Below are 16,041 nucleotides of genomic sequence, written 5' to 3'. Positions count from 1 at the left end.
GAGGGGGTCCTCTGGGTCACCGGGGGTTCCGCATGGGCGAGCGGCGGGCAGCCGAGGAGGCGCTGCGTGGTGGCCATCTGGGTGGTCAGAGCGGCGCCCAGGGCACGCTCTCTCTCCAAGGCGAGGGAGGCGGCGCGCTCGCGCTCCCGCGAGGCCATCACTGCGGCCTGGATCGTAGCGAGGGTGCCGACGAGCGGGGAGTCGGTGTTGGGGAGTGCGGAGGGCGCGACGGTGTGGCTCCAGGTGGGTGAAGCGAGGGCGGGAAAGCCCGACGGGGAGCCGCGGCGCAGGGGCAGCGGGGGAGCGGCGTGGAGCGTCCCGAGGCCGGCGATGTAGGGCCCCCCCATGGGCGAGCTCGCTGCTGACTGCAGCAGGGGCGATGGGGAGGTGCGTGCCAGGGCCGGTGGTGGCAGTGGTGGTGCCCATGGCGGCCAGCATGGCCGCAGTGGTGGCGGCGGTGGACGCGTCCATCGGGGCGACGACGCAGCAGGGGGCGTCGGGTCGGTGGCGTGCCTGGCTTCGCGCGGGGTGAGGCTCGGCCGCGGTCGGCCTGGCGGCTGTGTCCTGGCGCGGTCGCGTCGGGTGTCGCGGCTGGCTGGGGCGGCGTCAGGGCGCCGGATCGGCTGGCGGCGCGGCGGCCTGGGCGGGTCGCGGGCGCCTGGCTTCGCGCGGGGTGCTGGGCGCTGCTCGGTCGCGGGCCGCATGGGCGTCGGGGAGGCGAGTCGGGCGCGGGGCGGCGCGACCAGGTCGGGCGGCTCGACAGGGCGCCTGGGTGCGCGACCGGATGAGCAGGGGCGGGGTGCTTGGGGTCGCGGCGTCGGCCTGGGCTGGAGGGAGTGCCGGCGGCGGGAGGCCGGCGGCTGGGGGCCGACGGCTGGGAGGGAGAAGGGTGGGAAAAACTAAACCTAGCTCTGTGATACCATATTGGAATGTGAACCCATAACCCTAAACAGGGTTGAGTGTGGTATTAATAGACTTGAGTAATTGGGCCTGGCCCATTACAACGAGGGTGAGACGGTAATTACATGGGGAAGGCCCCAAACCCTAGACGGGTAGTATAACACCATGTTTTATATAATTGACAATACTTTTTTAGCATTATAGAACTGTGCAGTTAACTTCTGCATGCCATATTTTTCAGGAAACGGAACTGGCTCGATCTTTTAGGAAAAAATAAATTTAAAATTAAATTATGCGAGGTAACTGCATTACTAGTCCCTTCTTTTTTCTTTAATATATTATCGCGCAGTTCTCCTGTGCTTTCAAGAAAAAAGTCCCTTCTTTTTTTAAACTATCCTTTTTACTTGTGCTTGTTATGTCACCCATGCTCTTTGCTTATATCGATCACTTTATGGAGATAAAATACTTGTCGTGTAAAAGAAGTGGTGTAATGCTTTTGTCATGGCGTACCTGGGTTTTACATATTGCTAAGTGTAGTCACAGGGGACAGACAACTTATGTTCTGTTTCTGTTGCTTAATCTGACGCTGACAGATATTGTATTGAAGGTGGAAGTGTTATTCCGATTGTATTTATTGGTCTGTTATGGCAAGTGGGGCTGGCCCATGGGGCCCACATGGTACTGTATCATGTGGGTTCTCTAGGCTGGTTCTGATACCAAAGATGATGTGGTAGAATGATTCTGGAACGGGATACAAGAACAGATAGATCTGCTAACTCGCTGTCCATCTGGAGACTCTGAGTTGCTTCTTAGATCTATTTCTGCTTGCCTCTAATTGGTACTTGACTGTCTCTTTTATAGGGATGGGCTGACTTGACTCCTGAGCAAATATGTGAAGAATTAATCTAGCTTAACTCTTTCCTAACAAACCAAATCAATCTATATATAATCTAATGCAATTTGTAATACTGTTCACGTGATACAATACCATATGCCCCCCTGGGCTGGCTCCACTTGCCATAACACTGCTACACCCCTCCATGACAGCTTGTCCTCGAGCTCTAGGCCTGCTTGGAACTGTGGCTGAGCAATATTGAAGGTGATGAAGCACATTTAAGCAGTCAGTTGCTGGATGAAGACAACCGTGACAACGATGGAAGATGTGTAGAAGGCAGTGCCGGTGTGGTAGACGTTTGTGGCCAAGACCGAGGAGAATGCCTGCTTTGGAGCGGACAACGTGGCTCTAGAGATCTCGCCAGAGATAGTGTGCATGCGGGTGGTATGTGGAGATGACCACAACCACGGAGATGCCGTCGGCTGTGGCGTGAGCCTGGGAGCCCATGGAGGAAGCGACGTCACGGAGAACACATCACTAGTACAATTTGGCGCTATACAAGCGGTTGGCTTTTTACATCACATGCGGTTCGGATAGAAAACCGCCTGGGATGTCCCAGGCTATTCGGTCCGCCTGTGATGTATTAGTATCACAAGCGGTTTTTGTTTCGGACCGCTTATGGTGCTCGATTCGTTTCACAAACGGTCCGTAATGAAAAAACTGCCTGCGATTGTGATTTGATTACCATATTAATATTTTAATTTTTAACTAAAATATGCAAACACAATTTAAATGAATTTTAATAGCACACATAGATAACTAGCGAGATTTTAAATTAATTGGCAACCACAATGCATAGTCGATCATACATGCTAATAAATACAATTTGATTCATACAATTTTTCATGAACTACCATTTTTTCCGCATGTATGGCTTTAAGTTCTTATCAATTTTCTTTTCCACACGCTTGATTCTCTCTGGACCGTTAAAGACGAACATCTCTTCATACTTATTGTATTTCTCATTTCCGTCTCCCACATTCTTAACTCCAACAATTTTTTGCTTTCCAGAAATAACTACATGCATCTTCTCATCTGCTGGATCGAGTACATAGAACACTTGTGCAACACATTCGACGAGAACCCACGGGTCATCTTTATATTCTACTTTCTTTAAATCTAACAGTGTGAGTCCGTAGTTATCCACTGTCACCCCCACGGGATGTTGTACCCATTGGCACTTAAATAAGGGTATTTTCATGCTTGGGCCATAATCAAGTTCCCATATTTCCTCTATGAATCCAAAATATGTGGTCTTCTGTCCCTGTAGGTCAAAAGCATCGATACGAACACCGCTATTTTGTGCAACACTTTTCATGTCTTTTGATTTAGTGTAGAATGTGTACCCATTGATGTCATATGCTTGCCATGATGTCACAAAACACGATGGCCAGAAGCCAAATTCTTCATTGTTTTCTCTTCCAAAGAGTCTCCGAATGGGATGTTTTTGTCCATTAACTATTCGCTGAAACGATGTTTGTGCTCCTTCATGATCCAGTCCTCTGTGCGGTTCTGATTTTCTTTACGAAGCTCATCCAGGTGTTCCTCTATGTAAGGCTCGGCTATCGCGAGATGTTGTAGTACACTACCATGAGCACAATGTACTAGCTTGTAATCCTCAATGCGAAAAGTTTTCCTGCCCATTCTCCCTCTCCCATATAGTTTACTCTCATGTTAGGGTACAGGCACACCTATCATTGTTCCGTCACTGATGTAATCTATACAACTCTCAATCACTTCTTCTGTAGTGTATCCCTCCATGATTGAACCCTCTGGGTGAGCGCGATTTCACACATAACCTTTTAATACTCCCAGGTATCGCTCCAACTGAAACATATGATGTAAATATAGTGGCCCTAATATTTTTATCTGATCCAGAAGATGTATGGTTAGGTGTACTTGCATATCAAAAAATGATGGAGGAAAACACATTTCAAGCTTGCACATAGTCTCGATGATGTATGCCTTTAGATAGTCCAAGTCTTCTAAAGCTATTACTTTTTGTGAAATCGCATTGAAAAAGTAACACAAGCGTGTGATGACAACTTTGACATGCTCTGTTTCGAGGGCTCTTACCGCAATTGGGAGGAACACCGTCATCATCACATGGCAGTCATGAGAGTTGTAGCCAAATAGAGACAAGTCCTTCATCCTGACTAGTTTGCTGATATTGGATGAGAAACCTGTGGGCACTTTGACCCCACGCAAATATTTGCAAATCTTTGTTCTCTCCTCAACTGACAAGTTGTAGCTAGCTGGGGGGAGGTAAGGCTTCCCTTTGCCACTATCCACTGGATGAAGTTCCGATCTGATTTGAAGATCTACTATGTCATTGCGTGATTTAAGCCGTCCTTTGTCTTACTCGGCATGCCCAGCAAGGTTCCAATGACGCTGTCAAAAACATTCTTTGTTACATGCATCAAATCAATGCTGTGACAAATTTCCATATCCTTCCAGTATGGGAGGTACTTGAAAAAAATTGATTGCTTCTTGAAAATTGTGTAAGTTGAAGGGTTAGTTCTCTTTCTCTTTTCTCCTTTGTTTTTTCCCTTTCCGAATACAACATGAATGTTCTTTACAATTTCAAAAACAAGTTTCCCACTATAAGGCTTTGGTGCACCTTCACTTTCCAGTTCATTGTTAAATTCCTCTTTCATCTTTCGGTACTTATCCTGCTTCATCAATAACCATCTGTGTCCCATGAACACCAACTTCTTGGATGATTTAAGGTACAAGGAAGCAGTTTCATCGACGCACACTACACAACCATTCGTTCATTCCACAACTTTGTCATATCTTCCATAAGAGGCTCCAGGAACACATCAATGTCAACACCAGCTGCTTTCGGGCCTTGAATAAGAATAGTCAACATAATGTACTTTCTTTTGTGACACAACCATGACGGAAGGTTGTACATCGTTAAAGTCACATGCCAGGTGCTATGCTATGTACACTTCTTTTTTCACCAAATGGATTCATTCCGTCTGTACCCAAAGCAAATCTTACATTTCTGGTTTCTTTGGCAAACTCAGTATACATAAGATCGAAAATTTTCCATTGTGATGCATCAACAGGGTGTCGAATCTGTTTGTTATTCTGCTTGCGATTTTCAGCATGCCAACACATAAGCTCAACCTCCCTAGGATTTGAGAACAAACGTTTCAAGCGATCAATTACTGGAAGATACCACATCACCAAAGCTGGGATCTTTGACTTTTTTTTCTCATCCATGTCATCAAAAGTGTCATCGTCACTTTCAAGTCCAATAGTGGATTTCTCGTTTTTATTTTTCTTTGGAATTTTTTTACACACTCTTGATTGTAGCTCTTCTTGTATCGACTAACATTGCAAACTGGGCATGTTGTTGCGTTCTCAAAATTGCCACGATACAGAATACAATGGTTCAGACATGCATGAATTTTTTGCACACACAGAGCTATGAGAGATATAAGCTTCTTCGCTTTATAAGTGCTTGTTGGTAGTTTGTTGGGTTTTGGTAGTAATTGGGACAGAAAATTCAAAAGACCTGTGAAGCTAGTATCAGACCATCCGGCGCTAGCCTTCAACTTAATAAGTTCTAGAACTGTACGCAGTGTAGTAAACTCTTTGTCACAACCCTTTGATTCATCATATAAAGTTTCTTTTGAGGCACTTTCCAGTCCCTCCATTTTAGTTAGCCCTTTCTGTGATCCCATAGAACTCAACATTTCTGGTTCCATATGGCGCAACATCTCTTCGCAATCAAATTCTTTAAAATCTTTATTGGCATCCACAGAATCCACTTTACCATCCACCTTATCTTCAATTCCGACAGCTCTCTCGTCATTACCAGGCACTTCACACGGATCCAACTCACCATGTTCTGACCATATCGTGTAATTGTTTTTAAACCCCTTTTTAGCAGATGTGATTGAATTACTCCTGTATCTCTCCAAGCTATCTTATTATCACAATCGATGCACGGACATAATATCTCCTTACTCTTTCGCAAATTCGCGTGCTTGTTGGCCGCTTCAATAAAGCTTCTCAAATTTTGAATGTACGACGGATGTGGTCTTGGCACATTGTACATCCAACCTCGGTCCATTACCTATCCCTATATTGATTAACATCAATAAAATCATTAATTAATTGAATTCATCCCTAAAACATGAAAAATAAATGTACATGAAAGTGAAACAAGATCATATCGAGAGGTACCTAGCAAATGAACTACAAAAAATATTTAAAATATCCCTAATTAATTGAATTTAATCCCTAAATCATGAACGAAATGATGTGCATGAAAATGAAACAAGATTGCAGCAATAGGTACCTTGAGGTGAGACAACTCTTTATGAAGAATCTTTAAATTAGATCAACTACAAGTCCAAATCTTAGAATTCCTAAGTTTTTCTTCAATTCTGGTCTATATATAACATCACAGGCGCTTTTTTATTCCGACCGCTTGTGAAGTTAATCTATCACAGACGGTCGAAATAAAAAGCGCTTGTGATGTTATATATCACAAGCGGTTTTTCTAAAAAACCGCCTGTGATTGTCTACAATATAAAAGGTCTCGCTGGTTCCAGCAGGAACCCTAACTCTCCCGGGACCGACACGCTTGTTGCGCCGCCAGGCTGATACTGCGCCACGCCGTCCCCGAGCCCAAGCGTCGCCGTCCCCGTCCCCGTCTCCGAGCCCAAGCGCCGCCGTCCGCCGTCCCTGAGCTGCTTTTCTCAGGTTCGTCCTTGTCGCCGCCAGGCTGATACGAAGGCAGGGTACAAGGAGGCCATAGAGTTTCAGATTGTTTGACAGTACAAGTTGAATAGCAATTGCAATGCACCAGCAACAGTTACATACAATGAATCTCTACCTCTCTCCATGTTCCAGAGCTTAAATACTGGGAACAAGCTACATACTACATTGCTACAAACAATACATTTTATGCCGACTAAATTGAAAAGAAACCATGGACATGTTGAGCATCAGACTGTCAACATCCTAAACTCTAGGCTTAGTAACTTCGCTTTAGCTACAATTCACAGCCAATGGGCACAACCGAATACACACATAACAGTAGTCAAGCATCTTAGGGAGTGTACTGGGGGCCTGCAACTGCAATGGTAGTATGTCATGGACCTTCGGTCCATGGGGATAGCTATCTTCTCCGGCGAGGTTATACCCCTCTGCCGCAGGCTTGGTTCTAGGGTAGCAGCCCTAGGCACTTGAGAGGGTCATTGCAAGAGAGAGAGATTGGTTTGATAATGATCTTGCTTGCTTTATTCCCTGCTGCCATGCGGCTTATAAATAGTCCTATGGCTAACCAACTTCTCCTACAAACTCTCAACTAACTCCTACTTTCTTGGACTTATCTGTTGCTAACCAACTCTCCACAATTCTCTCATCTCAATCTTATTCTCTAGCCTTATCCCAGCTCATCTCAATCTTATTCTCTAGCCTTATCCCAGCCTGGCTGTTGCCTCTCGCTCCCTATGATGCCCATGACATAGTATAACTACGTAGAGTTGGGGTCTTCGAGGGTAAGTCCATAAGCTGGATCACAAACAACTTAATCTTAGTACCCGTATATGTACTGATTAATCTGCAGATTGAATAAAAACTACAGTACGCATATGATGCGTACGTACGTGTATATAATTTGTGCTCATATATGCTCCTCATCACATGCCTCTGCCCATCTATCTCTCGTACTCCTTCCTGTTAAATGCCTTTTTTGACAGACACACCACCAGCAGTGACGCCGCTTTACTCTCTCGAGACGTCCACTCTATTTTTAAGAGGTATAAGATACCAAGGAGTAGAAAGTCTGGAGCACTAGATATGCAAAGACAAAAAAAACAAAATTAAAGCCACCAAAGTAGAGATAGTAAAGAGGTGGATGGATTAAAAATTTTCTCATAATTTTTGGATCTGCTCAAATAGATCGATATGGTATTCAGATCTATGTTGTATAGCTTTTTCATTAGCTTTCTGAAAAAAATGGTATGATGAGTGCGGAATAGCTAGGGCTGTGAAGGAGTCGGATGGGCTTCCACTTGTTTGTGGCCCATGTGTCGAGGCAGAAGAGTCGGTCATGGAGGGGCGGGCGAAAGCCTTAGACTAGCTCCAACATGAAAGCTTAGTTTACAAATTACAGAAGATATTTCTCTGAATATTTTGGACGTTTTGCTGTGATTCTTGGTCTTCTTGTGTCACTAGCTTAAACAGTGAATCAACGTGCATATTTGATATCTTGTTATCTCATATTGTTTTTAGCAATATTACAAATTACGCAAGTGCATAACGGTCTTTATAGTAGATATCTTAGTTTATATTTGATATCTTGTTATCTCATATTGTTATCTCATATTGATATCTTGTTATCTCATATTTCATATTCTTCGTCTTCTTGTTTTTGTAATGACAGTTTTGTTTCGCCACTTGGACGTTCTATATGGGTACACTGCGTAGCCCTTCTTTGTCCAGCTTTTACTTTGTTTCTTATGCAATATCAATATTAGTGGTAGTACACATGCATATGTTCCGATTAACCCATTATTTTGTAGAACATAGTAAAAAAAATGCCAGTATAGAAGTGCCATCTGTTTCCGTCACATGGAGTGTGATATGATTAAACTATGCATTAGCTGGCAATTTCAGTACCATCATATACGCTACTGTTGAAGGGTTGAGTTCAAGTTATATGATCCTGCGATCTCTTCTTTGCAGTATAAATAATGCGACATGAGGACCGAATATCTTCATTGATTGGTGTAAGAAAAAGGAGTTTCCTAGAGATTCACATTATATATGTTGCTATAGCTCTACTACTACTGCTACCAAGTTGCTCTCCTCTCCTCTCCTAAAATAGCTCTATTCTAGGTGTTTAGTATGGCTATAGAGCAAAACTTCAAGAGGGAGCTAGTCACAGCCAATCAAACACTCTTAACTACAATTGTCTGAAATTCAGATTTAAACTCCTATTCATAATATGAAAATTCAGACACATTGGCAGCCCCACTTTGAATCACCTTTTCTCCAAGTTCCCTTATTGATGGAACCAGTATATCAGACTAACAGTATATCCTCGGTCGACCCCCTTATTGATGGAACCAGCTGTGCACTAGGTACCTAGTAGGATGGATGTGTTCTGCACCGGTGCGTCTAACAGAGTTGATGAAGACGCGACCAAACTTGAATGGCAGACAACGAACAGCTCCGGTGAAGGGAGCGGGGATGATAGTTCTATTGACGACAATCCTTTTCCTCCTATATCTCCAAGGAAGAAAAAAAACATCAGATGAGCTTGATGCCGACTATATTCCCAACGATGAAGAGGTAAATAGAAATATGCCGACTATATTCTAAAATAATGTTCATATATGAAGGCCATTAATTGTTTTAATATATAGATTTCAAATGAAGAGAAGAAAAAGTATGCATGTTCTACACGAAACACGGAGGATGTTCCGATGCCTGAATCATCTGTTTCACATAAGCGGAAACGAGGGCGACGAGGTCCCAATCAGATGAAAGAAGGTGCAGTTATGTACGTAACAAAACTCAATGCAGAGGGTTTCCTGAAGAACCACTTGACGTGGTTACAAAGTTTCGAAATTCATGCGGGTCTACTGTTAGAGATATAGTGCCAATCACACTTCAGAAATGGAAGGATTTAGATGAAGACACCCGCAATAAACTATGGGCTAAGTTGTCTGAGTCATTCAAGGTCCCAAAAGGCACAGAGGTTGCAGTAAGGAAGTCGATGCTCTCTGCTATGGCCAAGATGTTTCGTGGGTGGAAGACCGAGATGAATAAGGATTTTGTTAAGAAGAATAAGGTTTCTCCTCCCAAGAAAATGGGGGAAAATCACTCAAGCTCAGTGGGAGGAATTTGTTCGTCAGAAGACCGAACTGAAGGTCAAAGAACTGGGTGAAACTAATTCTCAAAGAGCGAAGATGAACAAACACCCGCATCGCCTGGGGTCAACCGGATATCACCATAAAGTTGTGCAGTGGAACAGGATAATCGAGGAAGCTATAGCTAACGGCACTTTGAACCCAATATTAAAAAATATCGATAAGTGAGCTATTCGTTGGATCTTAGGTCGGGCAGGTTTGACTGAGGACGACAAACTTTTGCATCCAGAATTGGTAGGCGAAGTTTCGACAAAAAATCAAGAATATGCAGAAAAGAGAAAGAAGGGCGAATTTGAGCCTCGGAGGGAGAATGACATACTAACTGCAGCACTAGGCAATCCTGAACACACAGGACGGGTTCAGGGAATCTCTTCTAAGATTTCCTGGAGAAGGCGTTTCCAGAGTATGCGGCGTCATATAGGAAACACGAGAAGTCGAAAAGAACCCTTGAGACTATTGATGAAAGGGTAGAAAAGGCTATTAATGACGTGATAAAGAAAATGAAGAAAACAGAATGCATATCATGTGAACTCAAGTCAGGCCACATGAGTACACCTCTAGTCCCTAGCAGCGTAGGATCTGTGCAAGACTTCGTATCGGGCACCAAGTACCCTGTAGACGATATTGTTGAGGACAAGCCTTGCTTTCTTCATATTCCAATCAATCGATCTGGGACAAAAACAAAACAAGCTGCTACTGGTTTGGTAAAACCAGGACTTATTAACTACCAGGATAATCCTGTCCCGCCACACTATGTTGTGGTCCAAGTTTTAGAGATCACAGACAGTGGTTGTGAAGATTGGGAGATAGACTTTCTAGTTGAGGGGATCATAACTTTGCAGGAGGCAATGAACGAGTTGGTCCTTTGGCATCGACGCGACATCAAGTTTGGTGATGAGCCGATCTTAAGCCGTCTATCGCGTCATAAGTCACAAACGCCGAATTCAACACCAATGCAACAGAAAGATAGTTCGATCATTCCATACCCCATGGTGCAGGAAAATATAGCACCGACCTCCACAAAAACCGTTGAAACAATCATATCACCTCTTGCGAAGAAACTCGACGAGGGGGACGTAGACAAAATTGTTCCCCAGAATGTCGACGCAAACATCAAAAAGGAATCAAAGGTTGACACCAATGTTCGAGGGCCAACTACTTCAAAGAAAATTCATCAGCGAATCGCCACTGACAATGTCAAGAAACCGTCAGAAGCAGTGACACGCTACCTGCAAAAATTGAAGAGAGTTATGACAGATCAATCAAAAGAGTAATCAACATCTCGTGGAGTACGCACACGGTCCCAAATAGACAATTTCGAAGTATGGGAAGAAGATGGAATGATTCATACTCGAGAATCATTACGTCTTAAAATCAATATCCCGATATACAATAAGGAGGATGTTTCTCCTAAATTTGTGAATGGGAGGCCGTTCTTGACGACGGTGCAACTTTCTAAGTTGTCGACTCCGGAAATTAGAATGCATGAGTGGTACATGGTGGCTAGCAACAAGTACAAACTCGAGGACTTCACATTTGTTGTGCCAGAAGATGCATTTTGGAGCAAAGATAATATAGATCCTGTGCGACATTTATTTTTTGACGATCGGTGATCCTTGTACCACCGACAAAGGATGGAAACCAACTACTTAACCCTCTTTTGCTTGTAAATACTTCTAAACTTTCATATTTGTTAGTTTTGTACACGCACACATAAACGAGAGTCTAACGATTAACACTTTTTACACGTAGGATGCAATACATGGATGATAAGAAGAAACAACTTAAGACAGGGTTTTTTGACCCGTTGATGATATCCCAAGCTCGCTACAAAGAATTTGTTCGGAGACATGGAGAAGAATACAAAGACTTGTATGATGATGAATTTGAGAAAGCCGTCAAACAGAATCAGAGAAAGAAAATGAAGGTAATGGCGGCATATATTGGAAGAGCCATGTATAATCATGTACAACATGACAAGGACTTAATAATAGCTCCGCACCACTTTAAGTAAGTTCTCGACATGGTTTTGAACTACAAATTATGGCAATTGTGATCTTAACATATGTTTCGTCTATGTCTATATAGTGACCACTACATTTGTATCATGATCTTTCCAAAGCATGGTAAAGTCGTGGTCTTCGACTCACTAAGAATGGAAAATGATGCGTATAATGACTTTTTAAAGATTTTAGAGAAGTATGATTATTATTGCACACTTGTACTTATTACAACTTAACAAATGTATTCTTAATCTCACAATGCTATTCTTATATGCAGTGTATACCGTTTTTATTAGAAAGATCTTGGCGGCGAACATCCAGAGGACAAGCCTAATTTATCAATATCATTATTTCCATATGGTGACAAACAACCTCCGGGTATTATCCTGTGCGGTTATTATGTATGTGAATGCTGTCGTGTCACCTTCTATTACATGGTCAATCGTGAGGATGTAAGTTCGCTATCATTGTCTATGTTGCAATTTTTATGTTATATTGTTGCTCATCACATTACTCTTAGCACTGCTTGCGTTTTGCTTTCATTATAGGTTCCTAAATCCAAAATCAATGCTGAATGGTTAGAAAGAGATATGGTTTTCGTCGGCGTGGCTAAGGTTGTAAAAGTCTTGCTTTACTTTATGCGCCGTGAAGTTTTTCATCAACAAGTGCTATTCTAAAACCCCCTGTATTGTAGAATAGCCCTTGTTGATGAAAAACTTCACGGCGCATAAAGTAAAGCAAGTCTTTTACAACCTTAGCCACGCCGACGGAAACTATATCTCTTTCTAACCATTCAACATTGATTTTCGATTTAGGAACCTGCAATGAAAGCAAAAAGCAAGAAGTGTTAAGAGTAATGTGATGAGCAACAATATAACATAAAAATTGCAACATAAACAATGATAGCGAACTTACATCTTCACGATTGACCATGTAATAGAAGGTGACACGACAACATTCACATACATAATAACCGCACAGGACAGTAACCGGAGGTTGTTTGTCACCATATGTAAATAATGATATTGACAAATTAGACTTGTCCTCTGGATGTTCGCCGCCAAGATCTTTACAATAAAAACGGTATGCACTGCATATAAGAATAGCATTGTGAGATTAAGAATACACTTGTTAAGTTTTAATAAGTACAAGTGTGCAATAATAATCATACTTCTCTAAAATCTTTAAGAAGTCATTATACGCATCCTTTTCCATTCTTAGTGAGTCGAAGACCACAACTTTACCATGCTTTGGAAAGATCATGATACAAATGTAGTGGTCACTATATAGACATAGACGAAAACACATGTTAAGATCACAATTGCCATAATTTGTAGTTCAAAACCATGTCGAGAACTTACTTAAATTGGTACGGAGCTATTATTAAGTCCTTGTCATGTTGTACATGATTTTACATGGCTCGTCCAATGTATGCCGCCATTACCTTCATTTTCTTTCTCTGATTTTGTTTGACGGCTTTCTCAAATTTATCATCATCCAAGTCTTTGTATTCTTCTCCATGTCTTCGAACAACTTCTTTGTAGCGAGCTTTGGATATCATCAACGGGTTAAGAAACCCTGTCTTAAGTTGTTTCTTCTTATCATCCATGTATTGCATCCAACGTGTAAAAAGTGTTAATCGTTAGACTCTCGTTTATGTGTGCGTGTACAAAACTAACGAATATGAAAGTTTAGAGGTACTTACAAGTAAAAGAGTGTTAAGTAGTTGGTTTCCATCTTTTGTCGGTGGTACAAGGACCACAGATCGTCAAAGAATAAATGCCGCACAAGATCTATATTATCTTTGCTCAAAAATGCATCTTTCGGCACAACAAATGTGAAGTTCTCGAGTTTGTATTTGTTGCTAGCCACCATGTCCACTCATGCATTCTAATCTCCGGAGTCGACAACTTAGAAAGTTGCACCATCGTCAAGAACGGCCTCCCATTCACAAATTTAGGAGGAACATCCTCCTTGTATATCGGGATATTGATTTTAAGACGTAATGATTCTCGAGTATGAATCATTCCATTTTCTTCCCATGCTTCGAAATTGTCTATTTAGTACCGTGTGCGTACTCCACGAGATGCTGATTCCGCTTTTGGTTGATCTGTCATAACTCTATTCAATTTTTGCAGGTAGCGTGTCACTGCTTCTGACGATTTCTTGACATTGTCAGTGGCGATTCACTGATGAATTTTCTTTGAAGTAGTTGGCCCTTTAACATTAGTGTCAACCTTTGCTTTTTTTTTATGTTTGCGTCGACATTCTTAGGAACAATTTTGTCTACGTCCCCCTCGTCGAGTTCCTTCGCAAGAGGTGATATGATTGTTTCAACGGTTTTTGTGGAGGTCGGTGCTATATTTTCCTGCACCATGGGGTATGGAATGATCGAACTATCTTTCTGTTGCATTGGTGTTGAATTCGGCGTTTGTGACTTATGACGCGATAGACGGCTTAAAATCGGCTCATCACCCAACTTGATGTCGCGTCGATGCCAAAGGACCAACTCGTTCATTGCCTCCTGCAAAGTTATGATCCCCTCAACTAGAAAGTCTATCTCCCAATCTTCACAACCACTGTCTATGATCTCTAAAACTTGGACCACAACATAGTGTGGCGGGACAGGATTATCCTGTTAGTTAATAAGTCCTGGTTTTACCAAACCAGTAGCAGCTTGTTTTGTTTTTGTCCCAGATCGATTGATTGGAATATGAAGAAAGCAAGGCTTGTCCTCAACAATATCGTCTACAGGGTACTTGGTGCCCGATACGAAGTCTTGCACAGATCCTACGCTGCTAGGGACTAGAGGTGTACTCATGTGGCCTGACTTGAGTTCACATGATATGCATTCTGTTTTCTTCATTTTCTTTATCACGTCATTAATAGTCTTTTCTACCCTTTCATCAATAGTCTCTTCAAGGGTTCTTTTCGACTTCTCGTGTTTCCTATATGACGCCGCATACTCTGGAAACGCCTTCTCCAGGAAATCTTAGAAGAGATTCCCTGAACCCGTCCTGTGTGTTCAGGATTGCCTAGTGCTGCAGTTAGTATGTCATTCTCCCTCCGACGCTTAAATTCGCCTTTCTTTCTCTTTTCTGCATATTCTTGAATTTTTGTCGAAACTTCGCCTACCAATTCTGGGTGCAAAAGTTTGCCGTTCTCAGTCAAACCTGCCCGACCTAAGATCCAACGAATGACTCGCTAATCGACATCTTTTAATATTGGGTCCAAAGTGCCGTTAGCTATAGCTTACTCGATTATCCTGTTCCACTGCACAACTTTATGGTGATATACGGTTGACCCCAGGCGATGGGGGTGTTTGTTCATCTTCGCTCTTTGAGAATTAGTTTCGCCCAGTTCTTTGGCCTTCAGTTCGGTCTTCTGACGAACAAATTCCTCCCACTAAGCTTGAGTGATTTTCCCCATTTTCTTGGGCGGAGGAACCTTATTCTTCTTAACAAAATCCTTATTCATCTCGGTCTTCCACCCACGAAACATCTTGACCATAGCAGAGAGCATCGACTTCCTTACTGCATCCTCTATGCCTTTTGGGACCTTGAATGACTCAGACAACTTAGCCGATAGCTTATTGCGGGTGTCTTCATCTAAATCCTTCCATTTCTGAAATGTGATTGGCACTATATCTCTAACAGTAGACCCGCATGAATTTCGAAACTTTGTAACCACGTCAAGTGGTTCTTCAGGAAACCCTCTGCATTGAGTTTTGTTACGTACATAACTGCACCTTCTTTCATCTGATTGGGACCTCGTCGCCCTCGTTTCCGCTTATGTGAAACAGATGATTCAGGCATCGGAACATCCTCCGTGTTTCGTGTAGAACATGCATACTTTTTCTTCTCTTCATTTGAAATCTATATATTAAAACAATTAATGGCCTTCATATATGAACATTATTTTAGAATATAGTCGGCATATTTCTATTTACCTCTTCATCGTTGGGAATATAGTCGGCATCAAGCTCATCTGATGTTTTTTTCTTCCTTGGAGGTATAGGAGGAAAAGGATTGTCGTCACTAGAACTATCCTCCCCGCTTCATTCACCGGAGCTGCTCGTTGTCTGCCATTCAAGTTTGGTCGCGTCTTCATCAACTCTGTTAGACGCACCGGTGCAGAACACATCCATCCTAATAGGTACCTAGTGCACAGCTGGTTCCATCAATAAGGGGGTCGACCGAGGATATACTGTTAGTCTGATATACTGGTTCCATCAATAAGGGAACTTGGAGAAAAGGTGATTCAAAGTGGGGCTGCCAATGTGTCTGAATTTTCATATTATGAATAGGAGTTTAAATCTGAATTTCAGACAATTGTAGTTAAG

The 16,041-nt window shown here is 42.6% G+C and overlaps 1 protein-coding gene across 1 annotated transcript in view; it reads left to right on the top strand.

Moving 5' to 3' along the window:
- The window catches only part of LOC100274161 (transcription initiation factor TFIID subunit 5), a 31,138-nt gene that overhangs the window by 6,702 nt on the left and 8,395 nt on the right, over window positions 1-16,041 (top strand). The window contains 2 exon segments of the mRNA XM_008650810.4: window positions 1,142-1,168; window positions 1,170-1,199. Coding sequence (XP_008649032.1) covers window positions 1,142-1,168; window positions 1,170-1,199 — 57 coding nt within the window.

This window comes from Zea mays, chromosome 6, assembly GCF_902167145.1.
Source record: "Zea mays cultivar B73 chromosome 6, Zm-B73-REFERENCE-NAM-5.0, whole genome shotgun sequence".
Lineage (NCBI taxonomy): Eukaryota > Viridiplantae > Streptophyta > Magnoliopsida > Poales > Poaceae > Zea > Zea mays.
The sequence above is the reverse complement of the archived record's forward strand: the minus strand, read 5'-3'. Positions and strand labels throughout refer to the sequence as shown.